At 38.9% G+C, this 19282-nt stretch overlaps 1 protein-coding gene across 2 annotated transcripts in view; it reads right to left on the bottom strand.

The window, feature by feature from the left end:
• The window catches only part of etv4 (ETS variant transcription factor 4), a 38280-nt gene that overhangs the window by 4536 nt on the left and 14462 nt on the right, over positions 1-19282 (bottom strand). For both annotated transcript variants that reach the window (XM_030122243.1, XM_030122242.1), the window contains exons 5-8: positions 6613-6742; positions 5411-5593; positions 4915-5330; positions 1583-1651 (exon numbers count right to left, since the gene is read on the bottom strand). In XM_030122243.1, coding sequence (XP_029978103.1) covers positions 1583-1651; positions 4915-5330; positions 5411-5593; positions 6613-6742 — 798 coding nt within the window. The remainder of the gene's footprint in view (positions 1-1582; positions 1652-4914; positions 5331-5410; positions 5594-6612; positions 6743-19282) is intronic.

The raw sequence follows: 19282 nt of genomic DNA, 5'->3' as shown, positions 1-19282 counted from the left end.
AGGAAGTGATCGGAGACATGTAATTCCAAAACAATCAAAAATTGTGCTAAATAATAGTTGTCTTTTGGCCGAGGCGTCTGAAAGAACAATAACATTAAAGGGGCAGTGTGTAGGATACAGTGACATCTGCTGGTGAGGTTGCAGATAGAGCAGCTCAAAGTACTGAAAAAAGATATTGATTTCTAGGTAATTATATACTGGGTGCTTCTATGAAACTGGTACCTAAAAACAGGACGGGGGGGCTAAAAATTCAAACCAGACTAATGTAATGAAGCAAGTTTGGAAGCACTTTGGGTCCATTTTAAAAATAAATAATTACTGAGATGAAAGAGAAACTATTTTTCAGATAAAATATATATTTTTATATTATTTTTATATAAGAATCTGCATGTACCATGGTAAAAAGGACACGAAAATTACGCACTATGCAAGGGAGAGTGTTTCACAAAAATGACTGCTTTTGCAAAATCACTCCTGATTTATTTGTGTTTAAGTGGGCAGGTTACGCACAAAACCTGGAATGAGACTGCCAATTCATGAAAAATTTAACTCTGTGTCTTTATTTATAGTGGTATATAAGACCATTTCAAGCCATGTTTTCCAGATAAAATGCACTGACACCTAGATAGTTTTTCATGTCCCAATTTTGGTCCTATTTTTGGCCCCAATATTTTATTAAAAATTCATTAATTTTGGGATGGCTCAGAGATAGAGTAAAATTGTTTTGCATTTATCTGAGGTCATCATTAGGTACATCCTAGGGGATGTACCTAATCTTTTATTATTGGGTCTAAAAAGCTGGGAAAGTGCCAGATACCAAAATGAACCCAGTTTCATAGAAGCACCCAATTATGAATATATTCTGTTGCTGAAAAAAGATCCCCCTCAATCCTAACCATTGTCCAGGGTGTCCATAAAGTCTCTTTATTACAAAAGCAAATGAACAGACAAATCTGTGCAAATTATTACTAAATGAAAAGTAGATATTAAAGTTTTTTTTTTACCTCCTTTCATACATCTCTATATGGGCACCATTACAAGCACATCAAGACAGTACTGGATTTCTTAGCCTGTTCACTGTAGCATAGCCTCATCAGTGGTTTCAATGGCATCAGTGATCTATTGCGTCAGGTCGTTGATGTCCCATATCTTTGTTTGATACATGATACCTTTAACATAACCCCATAAGGTGTTCAGGGAATTTGGCCATCCCTTCCAATCCACCAATCTGGAAATATTTGATGTAGGAACCCACCAACATGCAGTCCCCAACGTGGGGGTGCACTATCTTGCTGGAAAATGATGGTTGGTTGAAGGTCATCCAGTTGTGGTGCCACATATTCAGTCAAAAGGTCAAGGTAAACATTTGTAGTGATTGATCTCTCGGTGAGGAAACATGGATCAATGATTCGATTGCATATGATCCCACACCAACCACTCCAACTTTGATAACCACTGAGTACATAGGTCAAATGTAATTCATGTATGTCATGAATTGCTTCTGTAATACATTTTTTAAATTGTGGACACCCCGTATATTTAATAGGATACAAGACAAGAAATAGGAAAAAGTGCAGCTTACCTTCATTGCTGTGCTGGGGGTTTGGGTAGCCCTCATTGTGATGGTACATAGAGGGACATCCAGGCACATCTGAAACAGATAAACAAAGACCTTCAGGTAAAACTGGGGTTAAGTTTACCGATGCTAAAACCAAAGTACAGCGATAGATGATAGTGATTGATCCATGTGTTTTTTTTCTATTTCCAAACTATTCAGTGACAATAAGAGGAAGAAATTGTTATTACTAATTAAGAGCATATCCTTATGTAAGTTGACATATATGCAAATTAAAGACAAAACACGCTTACAGGACCAATTTCTACCCCCCTATTTCTGCAAGGGCAAACTCTGCATTTATCATATCACTTCTCTTGTCTCTGCTGGTATTTTTAGGCCATGAGCAAGCACCTTCACCAGACCAGAAAAGTGGTAAAGTATACAATGTCTGCACTTTGTCTGGGCACATCATTGACTGACTCAAATTGCTGCGTTCACAAAAATAGAGTTTATATCAGTCTTTATGAAGCTTCAAGCAAGATCTTCTGCAAGTTGGGGCACTTGTTAAACACACATAATATGTCATAATGAGTTCTCTAAACAGAAAGAGTTTGTGCTTTACTTCCTGTGGTTACCCCGTTCACCTTTGCGTGTCTGTCTGTGTGTTTCTCTTTAGCTGTCTGAGCATACACAAAAGGTGTGTCACTGAGTCTTTCATATGTGTCTGTTTGTCCTTTATTAGAATGTCTGTCAACAAGACAAACATGAACATAAAGACTGAAAGGTGCAGCTCTTTTGCCTCTAGCTCCAGCCGTGACTCACTCCCTGGGAATGCAGCTGCAGCGCTGTGACTGCGATAAGATGCCATTGGGGAAAATCAAACCCTCCGTTCCGGAGCAGCAGTACTCGATCATACTGTAAATAATATGTTTGCCAGCAATGGCAGACTCCACTAGGGAGAGATGTGTAGATTGGGCGTGAGCGCAGCAGGGTTAATTGTGTACTCAGTGGTATGACCATTCTGTGTCTTTCACACAGCACAATGGCAGTGATTAAGTGATGGAATGCCAATTTGTATGTGAAACTCAGAGTTTCATTCTCAGGCCAGCACCTAAAATGAGACTGTTATTGTTCACATTGTATAGATAAAAAGAAAACACCGATGTTGTTTTCTTTGGAGGTTTTTTACTTCGGTGCATCTCTATTGTATGATACATTACAGTTTTGTTATTACATTCCTTTGCCAAGGACAGATATTTGCCACCATAGTTGGACGACGGTCTGCTGTGTGCAGTCATATAAATGCTCTTTAATACAAACTATTCACTTAACTACCTCAAATTAGAAAGATTTAATTTTTTTACTAGTACATTGGGCTGTTTTCATAGTGGTAGATTCTCAGATTGTTTTTTTGATATGTGAAAATTGAGGACATACAAAAGCTGTCATATATATTTTTTCAAGTAGGACTATAGTGACTCTATTATAACATTAGTAGACTGTAGTTTGCAGTTTAGACATGTAACAAGCATAATGTGCTGCTCACTTTTAATACCCCTCGGCCAGAATGGACAGACAGACAAACGCACAGACAGACGACAAAATGATTGCAATACCCCTCTGGCCAGAGTTGACTGAGGGGTAAAAACTAAACTAACCAGCTGAAGCAGTGATAGACCGGCAACTCCTATATTCTGTGAGGTGAAGTTGCTGTTTTTTAAAGGAGAATGGTGGCTTTGAATAAAATGATGCAACCTTTTGTTTCCCTTTGAAAAGGGTGATCTGATGGTAAGGTGAAGTGGTGAAAATATTCTTAATATAGCATAGGCCTACTGTTGGTTTTCGATGGCAGCCTACTTCAGTGCTGGTGCTCCAACTGCTATCTACCTTAGGTAACACACTGAATACAAACCTCATATAACCCCTTACATAATTAAAAAAAAATCTGAACTAAGGCTTTTATGGAATATGTCAAATTTCATTCCATTTCTCAAACTGATGAATCTTAAACCCAAACAGGCGTAGGTGTGGGTCTCCTTTTCCATGCAGTGTTTATCTGTGTAGCTGCACCAACATGACAGTGATAAACTCTGTCAGATCAGTCACTGCAGTTTAACTAAACAGTTCATAGGAAACTCCACCAAATTTCAACTTTCTCCTTTTCCTGCTACTTATCCACATTGTTTTTCCTTGTGTTTCAAGGTTGTGAGATTACTCAAACACAACTTTGTCAGAGCTCCTTTATCGTCTCCTTTATCAAAGGTATGACTATAAAACGTAGCAGTTGAAAAGAATCAGATCTGTATTTCTTTGGGTTTTTATTATTCATAAAGTATTCTGGTTTCAGTGCTGGGAGGGATTCTTTGTAACCATGCTTTAATGTGTATGTAGGACCTTTGGGAATTGCAACGAAAGCTCAGTTGACTGTCAGTACCACAGCAGCTTTAATACAGGTGAATGAGGGCACAATGCATGTGAAGTGTTAAATTTCTCACTCCTTGTTTTTAACCATTCAGAATGAGCTGTTTCTGTGCTCTCCAGTGGAAGTGCTTGTTGTTAAAGCTCCTGGGCTGCCTACCCCACCCCATACCCCCCATTACCCCCACTCCCCCCCCCCCCCCCTCACCCTCTCCCAAAGCCCAGCCAGTGAGAGGTTCAGGTTACTGCGGCCACGCTCATTTTTCCATTATGAGTTCATCTGCCTGCAGAAAAAGGAAGCCGCTGGTGCAACCTGAAACCCCGGAGCACTCCACCAGGGACTCTAGTCTTTCCAGTGCCCTCCATTTTCTCAATGAAATTCCTCTGCCTCTCTTTCACCAAGAGCAGTGGAGGGGGGAGGGAGCGAGAGAGGAAAGGGAGGAGTGTAACTGCCGCAGAAGAAAAAACATTTTGTTTTATTTTTTCTTCTTTGCAAAGTGTCAGAGAGTTGAAAGGAGGAGTTTTGGAGGCAGGGAGGGAGTAGGGTTGATACAGTGAATACGTTTGTTTGCCTTTTGAACATTTTGTTCTTAAGTTAAGCTACGTACACTAGAGATTGTGGGTATTCAAAAGGATTTTTCAGAGCAGAAACAGTGCCAGATTACACTCAAATAATTAATTGTCAGAATTTCAGTTCATAGGTTCACGTTTGCTGCATCTTGTCAAGTGTTTACTCAGATTATGTGATGATAAATGAGATCAAAGTTATATTGAAATGAGCCACGTTTCATCGTACCCTTTTTTAATGTGATGAAAGAAAAACTTCATATTCTGTTGCATTTTTATCACACGCTCTCATTTAAAATCCAAACCACACAGATTAAACCTCTAAAGCCACTGTTAAGACTTGTCTTTTCTCCATTTTCTCTTTCACTCACCAGGATCGTAGGTGTAGTCTGTGGGCTCCTGCTTGACCATCATGTGGGCTGGTGGGAACCTGTGTGGGTGTGAGTGCTGATGTGGGTGTGGGTGGGAGTGGGGATGAGGTCCATGCCCGTGTCCATGCCCCGGTCCAGTCCCATGTCCGGGACCTGCCATTTGAGCGGCCCTCTCATACATAGGGTCCAGGTATTCTTGCTTAAAGCTCTGCTGCAGATAGGGCATGCAGGGGTCAGAATGCTGTCGATGATAAGTGCCACTGCCACCTCCACCCCCTGGCCCCCCACCCCCACCGCCGCCAGCTCCTCCACTGCTACCATGCCCTGATGGGGCAGATGGCATGCGCTGGAAGGTCGGCCCTGGTGGGGCAAACTGGGGGCACATCGGCTCTCCTGAAGGGCCCTGATACCTGGAACTGAGAAAAAAAAAATATTCTCAATCATGTTGTTAGATGTTGTATACTTGGGAAAAGTGGGCGAGTGTTCATCATGTTACCTGGTGTTAATGGGGTAGTTGTTACTAGGCAGTGGCTGGGAGGTGGCAGCGGGGTTCATGTAACCAGCGTCGGACCGTCCGGCCACAGCAGGTTTTGGGGAGTAATGTTGTTGCATTGGAGACATGGGGGTTCCTGGGCAGGAGCCCTTAGCTCCTCCAGCAGCCCTTTTCTGCTCATAGGCACTGTGAGATGCATAAACATGTACAAAAGCATGATGACACACATCGATGAACTGACACACACTGCATATGTCACAACATATCTGTCCTGGGGGGAAGTTTTTTGTAGTCAATACAACAAACAGAGCAAATAGGAGTTTGCTGAGGGGGGTTTGGTGGTCAATAACATGTGGGCACTGTTTTAGCTGTGCTGATTTGTGCATGACAGTTAACCAGTGTCACTGTATAAGTTCAATGAATGCTTTTGTGAGAAGACCTGAAACACATTTTGCTCTTTACTGAAAGATAATAAAATTAGCATTTTGCAGTAAATAACAAACAATGAATTGAATTAAAGAAAAAACATTACCACCTGAGAGCAACAGTTGTTTTGGTCAGTCATGTATGAGGTACTGATTCATAGTCAACTTTGTACCTACAGTAGAGGGTGGTCTGCATGCCCCCAGGTTGGAGGATTAAACAGGAATACCAACGTCAAAGCTAAACAATATACTGCCCTGGACAAGACCAGAAATTACTGGAAATTTTCCAAAAAAAAAGGCCAATCTAAACCACACTGTATTGAGGATCATGTATCTCACAGAACATAAGAGTTGCTGGTCTAGTGTTGCCACAATCAGTAAGTTTGTTTAATTTGGTGTTTCAACAGGTTAGTTCTTATCCAATCTAAGAACACAGTGAATGAGGTTTACCAACCAGTAACTCATGTCCTTCTAGTTAAAATGACTATTTTTGTCAAAGGAGTTTGATGGCTTTGAAAGAGAGATACTGGCCACAGCAATGAAAGCAGTGAAAATATTCTGTATATAGCACTGAGTGAAACTGACATGGACTTTTTTTTTTATAGATGGCTACAATGCATTTAGCCTCTGATGCGACCCATAGCAGGACCTTTCTTTGCTTCTGTGTTGGTACTTGTGAATGGTTTTTCAAACTGATATACATCTACTGTGTATAATACACTGACCATTGATAAGTACCTCCTTTAAAAAATATCCCTTTAATGAGTGAAGATGACAAACCTGGCATAAAGGCACTGCTCTCCACTGGGGTAGCTGAAGCTCTGCTTGTGGCTACAGGACTGACTGGGGTCAGAACCGGGGCTCTGTGGTTCCTTCTTAATAGTGACTGGAGGGCTGTGAAATGCCACCGCTACAAAAGACAGTAAACAGAAGATGAGAGTTGGCACACACACAACAGGCTTTGTATGTTCCTCTTTACTCAGCCCTGCCCCAATACTACTGTCGTTAGGCTTAAAAGCAAAAGCAAATACTTCTGTCTGCGGAGGAATCTCTTTTACGTGCCAGCCAAAATGCTTAAGTGACTGTCAGCTGCAAAACGCAGGGAGGTAGACAGACACTTATAAATGCACCAGTTTATAAAAACACATACACACGTAGAAGAACTTGCACACAAAAACACACATGCTCACACACGACTGCATTCCAGCAGTCATTTGGAAGCCCAGCATGTCCTCGCCCACTTTTCTGCACTCTTCCAGACACAACAGCAGCCAAAACTTCCTCAGTCGAAATGAAGCTCAAACCTAAACAGCTCTACAGGCCAACGAGTTCTGACTGATGAAAGTCACTGTCACACCTCTGTTCGAACAGCATATACACTGATTCTGTTAAGCATTCTTTCAAGTTGGTATCCAGATGTTTGCTGTTACTTGAAGAAAAAAAATAAAAGGACATGACATGAAAAAACAGAAATATTTCCCAAAATCTAAAATATTTTATACAGTATTTGGCATTTGATATTTCCCCAAAGCGATCTACTCAATCACTGACACACTGAAGTGTCTATCAAACCCAACTGCTGGAGGGGACCTTTGCCTTGACGGCCACAAAAACCACCCAAAGTGGAGCTTCAAACTGTGCCGAGGGCTTGTGTTTATTATGTGAGGGGAGGTTTTCACCCGGAGAACTGTACAGGATGTTTTTCTGGTCCCGACAGGGTAAACAGCAGCAGCTGTGCACTTCCAGCTGGGGAGGCCTGTATTTATGTGTGCGCATGTGTGCACGAGTGTGGATGTGTGTGTATTAGCAATCTCAGCCAGCCTGTATCAGCGTGCACATATTTAAATGTGAGTGTGTAAATGTGTGTCTGTGCTTGTGTGTGCGCAGTGGGTGTGGAGCTGACAGAGCAGGCCACACTGAAAGCTCAGCCCAGGTAATTATACGCTGTGGTCCATTCACAAAAAGAAGGAGAAAACTGTCTGACTGCATAGGGACTGTGGTGACTGCTAATTCCCTTTGCTTTGATATAGAAGTCTCTTCCTATGGCGAGAAACTGGAAGTGGAAAGAGATACAGAAGAAAAAAATATTTTTTTTAAAAAGTAAAAATGTGTTACTGGTGGATTTGGGATTTTTCCGTAACTTTTCAAATTGATGAAATTCTGACATTAGCTGATTTTAATGGAATTAACATGCAGGTCTAAAATAAGTATTTTTCAAAGCAGTTCATAAAGAAATTAAAAGCAAAGTATAAAATTCCTGCTACTTGTGGATTGTCATCCAAAACAGTAACAGAATGCAGAAGTAAATGACGTGAACAATGGGATCGTTTGAGTTGTAGTTCCCAAACCTACTGATCATGTTTACGGACGAAGTAACGTGTTCAAGTTCACACTTATTCATATTACAGTTAATCATGTTCATTTCAGTTATTTTGTTTCCAATGAAATAGCCAAATGTGTATAATATAAATATGAATTAAAAGCGAAAATAAAGTAAACTGATACAAAACAGTGACATAAACTAAATTAAATATGCCATTACATTGAATTAAATTAAAGATTTCTCTGAATGTGAACATCTGACATGGTGTAAGTACTCAGGAAACAAATGTTTGACCAAAATTAAAATGCTTACTTAGTTTTGGTAGGTTAACATCTGCTGTATATGCACCAACTCTGTAATGTTTCAGCTTTAAGTAAAAATGCTTCTGTTTCTCTTGAACCTTTCATAGACGACGGGGCCGTGTACGACGCGCCTCAGTGAATAATACAAATCAAAGAGTGCAGCTCATCTTAATAACTGTCCTATTTTTGGTCTGTACTCACTCTCCCATGGCAGGCAGGCAGGTGAGGAAGTGTTGGCTTTAGCAGAGGATCAGTGGGATTAGAGAGCATTTACCCAGATTTCCCAGACAGACACGATGGGATTCCAGCCTCCTCTAAGTCTGCGACAGCTCGTCTGCTCGTACACAGGGGGTGGCACATGACCGCCGCTCCGATAATACTAGTGTACTTGTCTATTGACATTCTCCCCTTTCTCTGCCATGGTCATGAACTGCAAACAATCCTCAGACTGTGTACACAAGTCCACTCACAATGCGGCCAAGTAGAGCCACTAATGCGATTGGCAGGAATATTGGCCTTGATGTGGATCTCGGTTTATGAGGATGTTCCATTTCAAGCGCTCCGGCCTGGGAATGGCGTCAGCTGTGTCTGTGTGTGAACTGTGTGTGTGGCCTCTTCAGCATATTAATTAATCTGGTAAATGAGCATCAGTTTGTGTATCTTGTGTGTAATTACGCTTATTGTCTGCTGACGTACGTGTGCTCTAAATTAGACATACTGGGTTGATGTCCTGTTTGGCAAACACTTCGCATATGCCGGTTTGAGAGCAAAGGATCATGGTGGAAACCAACCCAGATAGCAAAATTATTATGGCTTAAAACTGGCCCAAAACTGGCATGCCATTTGGCAAAGTTCTGGGCGGATGTATGGGCCATAAATGGCCCAAAATAGGCAAGCCAAAATCAAACCAGAAGGAAGCCAAAATTCACCCAAAACTAATTGCGGACTTCCAAAATATAGCCATAATTGTCCCAGAAAAGCCTCAAATCCCCATAATCCAGCCAAAAAGTAGCCAAAACTGACCCAAAGAGAGGCCAAAAGGAGACCAAATTTGTGTTCATCATGAAGTGGGGTTTTCTTCTGGGTAGAAATTCCCGCTCTTTGTGCAGTGTTTTGGCTTTACAGAAATATGCCAAAACACATCCATATACTGTATGGAATAAGATGTTGCCGCTCTTTAGTCAATCTTCTAAACATGCCATACCATCCCTATACTTGATCCCACTCTTTGCCCAGTTTTTTGGTTAACCAGACATATGCCATAACTCATCCGTATACTGCTGGTGCCTCCATGTCTATTATGGATAACCTTAATCATACCACAGTTAAGCCTAAAGGTTTTCATAATGCCAAAAGAGAGCCAAAAATGCCAAATGTATGCCATAATACTGCCAAAATATTTGCTATCTGGGAAGGTTATTATCGTTAACGAAAACTAACAAAATGACAAAAACTAGAATTGAAAAAACATTTTTGTTAACTGAAATAAATAAAAACTATAATTAAAAGAAAAAAAACAATAACTAACTGAAACTGTATTGTGTGCTCACAAAACTAACTAAAATGTGTAAAAGTTATGGATAAAATTCCCTTCGTTTTTGTCTTTGTTAATGTCGGATTGATTCGAAATCGATTTATTTTGCTCTAGTAATTTTAGCTAGGGATACTATACGGCACTTGTCGTTTAGAGTCGTCTTCTTGTCCCCACTCTACCTGGCAACATAGAGACTAAAGTTGGGAGAAATCAGCAGAATCCTGTATGGGATTTATGTGAATACGACGGAGAAGAAGATAAAAGATATGAAAAAACTAAGCATTTTGAAGCAATGTGAACTTATAAAAAACAGCAAAACTGCTCTAAAAATGAATCAAAACTAACTGAACTAGAGAAAAAAAGTCAAAACTAAATGAAACTAAACTGTAACGAAAAATCCAAAACTATTATAACCTTGGTGGAAACGAGGGAAACTGAAAAAGAGCACAGTCAAACCTTACAGAAGTGTGACAAATGATAAGATTAAAAATATAATTTGTGAATGAATCAGTTCCAATTCTAAGAATATGATTTATTTTCAAACAAACCACGGCCTCTGTAAGCTGTTACAAACTCTCTGGCATATTACAGTAAATCTCTGTCCAAATTATGTCAAATTTGCGGCGAAAGTTTATAAGGTAGTGGCAGTCTTGTAAACGGATCCAGGGAGAGTTATGTTCCTCACATTCTCCTCTCTTCCTGCTTTTATTTGGGGGCAATATGACCTCCTGTAACTGCTTTGTTAAATGTTACATCACCAGTTCACAGAGATCCTCATATTTCATAGTTTCGTCTCTACATCAAGAGAAAGGTTTAGTTCATGACCTTAAGCACAGAGCACGGAGAATCTGAGAAGTGTTTAGAACCGCAAAGACAGATACAGTATACAATAGCTGTTGCCCTTTTAAAACAATGTGAGATAACACAGAAGTGTGTACAGTAAAGTATGCGTACCAGCGGCTGAGCGGTTGTAATTTATGCGTTTCCTTTAACACTCAGTGGACTCTGACACCCAGCACCTCCTAAACTGATAAGGTCATGGGCCTCTTCTTCACCCCAAACATCTTATCTCCTCCTTCCTTATTTTGGAACATTCTTTACCATCTCCCTTTCACACCCGCTACGTTTTGAGATGACCCCCAGCTAAAGGCAGGGTTGAGATGGACTTTTACATATGTAAATGTAGGCTATGAGAGGGGGAGGATACAGGGTGAAAGGTGATGGTCATGGTTGAGTGCTTTAGGAAGTAGAGGGATCATTACATGGAGGAGGGGGGTTCTATTCAACAGACAGTCACCACAAACAAATCGCAGAAGAAGGGATGGCACCCCCACACACACTCTCACACACACAATGGGCCTCTTAGCTGCAGCATACGGCAGCGTTGGGAATATCTAGGAAAAAGCCACTGGATCCCTAATGTTAGAGGAAGTGTTATGTTTGTTTACTTAAAAGTACTTCCACGACATAAAAATAGTCATGGTGCAGTTTTATGTATGACTATTAATATATTTGATTCTAAAAGTTTTCCAGATCTCCTGCTGGAACAGATTAATCAGCCCATCTCCAGTCAGTTAGTTGAATTAACAGCACTGCATTACAGGGGTTGGACAAAATAATGGAAACACCTTAAAAAAATCAACAAAATATAATTTAATATGATGTAGGTCCGCCTTTTGCGGCAATTACAGCCTCAATTCCCCGAGGTATTGATTCATACAACTTGTGAATTGTTTCCAAAGGAATTTTAAGCCATTCTTCAGTTAGAATACCCTCCAACTCTTTTAGAGACGATTGCAGTGGAAATCGACGTCTTACTTGAATCTCTAAAACTGACCATAAATGCTCAATAATGTTGAGGTCTGGGGACTGTGCCGGCCATACGAGATGCTCAACTTCATTAGAATGTTCCTCATGCCATTCTTTAACAATTCTAGCTGTATGGATTGGGGCATTATCATCTTGAGGTGAAGGTGTTTCCATTATTTTGTCCAACCCCTGTATATTCGCTAAGATCGTCACTTTTGTCAGAGCTTTAGTTCTGCAGGAACCACGTATTTCTAAAAAGGCCACTTTGCTTCAGCTTAGAAAACCAGGCCTGTTTCAGTTTTGTGACCATGCATCTTCCAGCTCATCCGAGAGACATTTTATAGAGTAGATTTAGATTAAGAAGAAAGACAATGTTAAGTTCAATCCAGTTAATTCATCAGTTTACATTTAAAATAACAAATTTGGAGATGTGGGTTTAGTAAAAGTAACTAAAGCTGTAATAGTACAGAATTTAGATGTAGTACAGTAGAAGTGTAAAGCTGCGGGCAATGTATGAAAACGTATGTCTTTTATATACTTTTGACTTTGTATGAGAGCTAGACTGATATATCGGGCCGATATATTGATTGTATTCAATATTAGCCATCTGCTTTCATTTTTTTGATATTTGATCAGTAGTAAAAATGCTATAAGATATTTGATCAGGCACCTTTGTGGGCAGCATGTGAAGTTCAATAAATGTTAAAAAAGTACTATGTGTACATGTATTAATAATTTCATTTATATTGCTCTATAAAATCTTAATTATCTGAGTGTTCCAATCGTATTTTGCGGTCAATGTGCTTTAAAAAAAAAAAAAAAGAGATATCAGCCATCGACTGACCAAATTTTATAAAATCAGCATCAACCTTAGAAAACCCATATCGGTTGACCTCTACTTTGTATGGCAGCTACCTTGGCCAGATCTCCCTTGCAAAAGAGATTTCTAATCTTAATGGGACTTCCTGGTCAAATAAAGGTAAGTAAATAATAAATAAATAAATGGAAGTAAAGTAAACGTGAAGTAGAATAGAACTTGAGTACAAGGTTCATTTCCACCACCGACCTAGAGATTCAGTTATATAGACTGTGATTAAAAGGGAGATTTTTGATGAATAACAGCATTGCATGAATCTGTAGTCAGTGATTAGAGATAAAATGAAAGTGCATTTATCGAGCAGAAATGAATGAGCGGTTTTAAGAAGGGACCTTACTATGAACCCCTCGATCTTACTTTAGACAAAATATTTCCTACCATGAAAGGCCCTGGTGTAGGGAAATCCAGTCTCAAGACAGGAGTGGATCTGGAGAGTCTTACATTGAATGTTTATGTGCGACTTGGCCAACTTTTAAGCCTCTGGAAGTCTGCAGCACACGACAGCCTCGTTCACAATAACTCATTGGACATCAGCCCCGGTGTCAAACAGGGTGACTGGATCTTACTAAACCGAAGGACATGTGAGCATAACGTAAATATGCAGTTAATGGGTCCGATCGTACAAATAATAAAATTGAAGTCCTCCACTTGGGAAGACAGTCTTACTGCTGTGTGGAGGTCTGGTTCATATCTCACATGATATGCAGTGGACATGTGCGGTGCATGCGGCACGTGGCTTCGCAATACAAACGGCCTTAAAGCAAATGGGGAACGCATGCTAGGCTACACCTGGTTCCCCACTAGCCAATTGATCCCTTATGTGGCGATGGATCAATAAGAGCAAGGATGCCAATTATGCCACACTGGTTTTAAAGGTTAGAAAGGAAGTTATTGATTCACATGGTTTGCAAATAATATTATTATCCAGTGTGGTGCGAAGGACGTGTATTAGGAAAAAGCAGAGTGTAATCTTAAATTTCTGACTGTCAACACGTGCTTTATCAGTTAAGTAACCCATACTTTAATGGTAGTTTGAAAAGTTCTGTATGTTTTGCTTTTTCTGAAAACATTCAGGTGCCATTTCTGGGCTTCTAACCTCACTATGATGAAAATGAAAAGCTGACAGCACAGAATCAAAAATGCTGAACTTTACAGTGGGAGCATGACCAATATGTTGGTGGAAAAACTCAGAGAGAGAGAGAGAGAGAGAGGGAGGGTGAAAGAGCGAAGGGAAGCAGGGTGATACAATGTAATCCAGACCATTTCAAGCGGAGAGTCTATCCAGCCATTCCACTGGTGCATGGAAACATGTGCTGGACATGTGTGTGTGTGCTTCTCAGGTCACTGCACATTCAGGAAGACTGAGAGAATGCAGTACACAGCGAGAGACAGAAAAAACAGGATCAAAACTCAACCAACCCAATACCAAGGATTTGACACAGAAAAAGAAAACTTTATATTTACTTTGGACTCAAAATTAGTTTTTTTGGGCATATTCACACCTACATTGTTTGGTCCTTGGACAAAACTGCAGGTATTAAACCCTCTCCAGGATGACAACCTAGACCAGACAGTTCAACCACGGGCCGACAAAAAGCTACGGTCTCTGTCCCCATCAAACTGATCCATGGTTTGGTTCATTTACATGCTTTTTTTATGGTTCGGACTCTCAGATCCATTACAGGAAATTGCACAAGGCTGTCATCAGCAATAAAAGAAGAAAACTGACGTAAAAAAGACAGAAGTGAAGAGAGAAATGCTTAACTTAAAACAAACAGATGGGAAAATAAACAGGATGTAGGTATGGCATGAAAACTCTTAGTCATATGTCTTAATTTAACCTTTGTGTGTTTTTTTTCTTTCATTTCATTTCATATACTATTACTATTAAAATTCAGGTCTCTCAATAAAAACAGCAATAAAGGATGTATGAGGGCTGTTCAATAAGTTCATGGCCTCACCCAGAAATACTGGTTGTTATAATACAGGATGTTACATTCTTTCGTGATGGGATAGTGATGCTTGAACATCGATGGACCAAGTGCATTGCTGTAAACGGAGATTATGTTGAAAAATAAAATATAAATTATCAGTCTGTGTTGTTCTGTTCTGGGTGAGGCCATGAACTTATTGAACAGCCCTCATAATACTTAATGATACTTGAATTAGTGTGGATCAATGGGAGTTATTTTCACCACCACTTTTCAAGAAAATTTGACATGACTCAGGCAGAAATGATCTTTATGGACAAGGAAAAATAGAAAATAGTACTCTCATGAACATTCTAATGAAAAACCCAAGTAACTTAAACATTAACATTTGTAAAGAGAAAAGAGAAAACAAAAAAGTGTATATCTCAGAATGTGGAAACTAGTAACACATGACGTAGGGGTAGATGTCTTTAGGTGTTGTACTGAAGAAATAGAATAGAATAGAATAGAATAGAATAGAATAGAATAGAATAGAATAGAATAGAATAGCCTTTATTGCAGGGGTAGGCAAATCCAGTCCTCGAGAGCCGGTATCCTGCATGTTTTCAATATTTCCTTCTTCCAGCACACCTGGTTCAATTAAGGATCAGCTCATCATCAAGTTCTGCAGAAGCCTGATAAGGATATAATGGCTTCCAGGTGTGATGGAAGAGGGAAATATCTAAAACATGCTGGATACCGGCCCTCAAGGACTGGAGTTGCCTACCCCTGCTTTATTACCTCCACCAGGAGGTATTGTGATTACTTTGCTTTGTGTGTTTACGTGCATGCATGTTTGTTTGTTAGCAAAAAGTTATGGATGGATTTTCATGAAATTTTCAGAAATGTTGATACTGGCACAAGGAAGAAATTCTTAAATTTTGGTGGTGATCAGGGGGGCAGATCTGTCTAGGTGGAGGTCTGCGCTCTCCAAGGGCTTTTCTCGTTGTCATTGTGTAGGAGAACTCAACAGTCAGTGCAGCAATATTTACAAACACCAGTGCTATAGAAATAAGAAGAGAGCAAATATAAAATTTAAAAAAAATAATAAGATAAGAAAATATAATTTAAAAAAATCACAATTTAACAAGGTAACATAAGAATAGAGCTTAGTAGAATAAAATAAAGAATAAAATATGAATAGGTGCAATTTACAGTATTAGCAGTATGTGTGTCTGAACAATATTAGCAGTATGTGTATCTATGAAACAGTATGTATTTCCTATAAAAACAATATGTACAATCGCGGAAAAAATTATTAAACCATCAAAAGTCTTCAAAACAGTGGTTATGCAATCAAGGACTAACTCCTGTGTGTATCGTGACTAAAACAGACAGAAAAGAAAACATGGAATGCCGAAAAGCACTGTTTTTGTCAGTACAATGCCATAGATATTGATGTAAGAACTGAAGTGATTTTGGCTATTATCAAGAAAACATGGATAATGGCTAGATATCAGCTCTGAAATTAAACTCCTATGAGCTATTTTTGTTGTTATCATTATATTTGTCCAAACACAAGTAGCTGTAGTTGTACCAGGCATTAAAATGAACAAGAAGTTGAAGAAAACAAGGGGTGGTCTAATAATTTTTTCCGCAATTGTATATCTGTAAAACAGTATGTCTACCAATGAACCAGGTGTATATAAAAATAGTGCATTTATTTTTGATAAATATTGCAGGACAGAAGGTTATTGCACGGTTATACTTATTGCACATAATTCACATTTGACTATTATTGCACTTTATGGGGAGTGATTCATTGAGGGAAGCAGTAGAACAGGAAGAAAACCAGAGTTATTACTTTACCTCTGAGTTATTACATATGCTGATTGATTAGTGATGATTGGTTGGTAATATAGCCAAAGCCAAAATAAAGCATGTATCAATCTGAATTTGACACAGTGAGGAACGGTAAGGGCCAGCATGGATAAATTCATCATGGTGTCTGAGAGCCAACGGGCCTGAGAGTGGCTTCAGTATCTGTCTGCTCAGGGAGCTCCGGAGTGTTGGATCCATTAGTGTCTGCTCTATCTGATTTACAGGTCATCCTCTCTCATCTGATAATGGTTCGGGCTCCTTGAATATTTAAAGAATGGTTGTCAGATACCTGCCAAACAAGCCTAACGAGATTGATGGAAAGTACAATGGTATCAGCGGGGCAGGTGACTGGCCCCGGACAGCACTGAAGGACCTGTTTTATGTAGATGCAATGTTTGTTGTCCGTTGAAACATTTTGATATTGTGTTGGCTAACAGGATGTAGACTTGAATGACACTCGGCATGGGAAACACAGTTAGGAGAGTGGATTTTGCAGACATCAGAGTTTCACTTCCCTTTTGTCAAACTGGACATACATTGCAGTATTTGTCTAAAGTGGTGGGAATGTTCTTGTTTTAATAAGTACATGCTTTTTATTCTCAAGAATGATCGCTGCTTTTTAACAGTTTTACAATGAGCTCAATGTCAGCGAACGTCACACTGGTCAAAGTTCAATTAAATATTTAAAATCAACATTAGATGCTTTCAGTTTTTACTCAACAGGGCAGTTATTTGTCCTTAACATCTTTTCTTTTTATTATTATTTCAAGTGTCCTCATCAATCATGTATTTCCTATTTCCCCTTTATTTCAAGACAAATGCTGAATTTAAGCACTTTCTCAAGCATATTAAAAGTCGATTCTTAAACCTCGTCTTTGTATCCTTTGTATATTTTTGTATTTAGTCTGGCTGCAATACTTTTAAGATATTTGTGGCTTCTTTGGAATCGTGGAAGTTAAAATATGGCAGATATTTTGCTAGTTTCGAGAAATATTTCCCCCATTTTCTTGCTTCTTTCCTTGAATATGAGAGCTATGTTTTTGAAGTCTAGTATCATGGAATATCTGTGATACCATAGAATGCAGACTTATAATTTACATTTGTGTTGCAAATAATTGCTTTTTGCGAGTAAGAAGAGGCTGTTGGTTGGTTTAACCCATAAAAACCCAAACATCCATCACTGACCACAAGCATCTACTGACATAAACTGTTTAATCCCTGTTGATCCACTAATCCTATCAATACATGTAAATAATTGGTGTAAAATACAGTTTGTCATCTTTTCAGGGTCATCAGATATGACTCCTTTGAACATTCAGAGGCTCCGTAATTACCGTGGAAACATCGTCATCTTCTACAACATTGATTCACCGGTAAAACTCATGGAGTTTGACAAATGACAGTGAATGGAAATGCTTGGTTTATGTTCGGTTAATGATATATTTTACTGAAAAAGTCACTTTTTCTGTAGTTTTTTTAATAACCCTCAACTTTAATCTGAGCTTTTATGAACATCAACATCATCAGTGAATTAAATATAGGAAAACACCTGATTAATACAGATAAAATACAAAATGCAGAGGATAATGTTATAAATAAATGGTGATAAATCACTTTTAAAAGGTTAGATATAGAGAAAATTTTACATACATAAAAAGTTATGTAAAAGTAACAATGTGTCTTTATGGTTTAAGCAACGGTGTGATGAAATATGTGGTTGATATGAACATAAAATACTGGCTTAGAAGAGAAAACTAATGTATATTTAAAGAAAACTGACAATGTAAAGAAAAACACTCAAAATTAGGGCTGTGTATTGGCAAGAATTTGGCGATACAATACAAATCACAATACCAGGATCGTAATACGATATATCGCGATATATCACGATACTGTTAACAAGGCGATATTTTTTGTTTTGTTTTTATTTCCTGGAAAAACTTATAGTGCAGCATTTGGATGTATAAAGTTTTAACATGTGGCTTTACCAGAACAAAAAACACAAAAATAAATAAATAAATAATGTTTTACAGACATTATAGTTTAAGATCCTGCTAAAATGTTTGTATTCTATTGCAAAAAGAATACATAGTGTTCAGTCCTTGAATCGTCCAACATCAGAACATTATGTTTGTGCATTCCCAATAAAAAAAAAACAACTAACATTTGCCTCTTTCAGACAGTAAATAGTGCTTTTAGGATGACTGAATTATCCATAATTAGCGTTATCAATTTCAAAAAACTACATTTATAACCTGCAATATCACAATAATACTGTTGTATACAAACAACAGAACAAAGTACCCGTGTGAATATAGAAATAAGAGTCTGAAAAACAAAAATGAACCTCTGCCACGTCTGCATTTGAATAAATACCTAAAAATATCGATACAGTACTTTTTAATATCGATACAGTATTGTGAAATGAAATATCGCGATATATTGTGATACCGATATTTTCTTACACCCCTGCTCAAAATACAATGAAGTGTAAATTTTCCAACACTTCCGCAGTATCAATAACTTTATCGGTAAATGTTCTGACATCTCACGTTTTCCCTGTTGTCCACTTCACTTTCATTTGTGCCGCGTAGGCTTTTTATAAATGGCCATTGACCAGACATAAATCTCACCGTCCTATTGCTGTTTAGTGGACCCAATACAATACATCCCTGTCCCGGGACATGTGCGGCGAGAGGGACATCCCGTCACAAGCGAAGGGTGGATGTAATTAATCTGGAACAATATTGACTCCTCACTCTCAATCCCTCAGCCCCCAATATAGCTGTCCCCTCTTAATGTTTAATGTAGCGA

The sequence above is a fragment of the Sphaeramia orbicularis genome, chromosome 19 (genome assembly GCF_902148855.1).
Source record: "Sphaeramia orbicularis chromosome 19, fSphaOr1.1, whole genome shotgun sequence".
Classification (NCBI taxonomy): Eukaryota; Metazoa; Chordata; class Actinopteri; order Kurtiformes; family Apogonidae; genus Sphaeramia; species Sphaeramia orbicularis.
The sequence above is the reverse complement of the archived record's forward strand: the minus strand, read 5'-3'. Positions and strand labels throughout refer to the sequence as shown.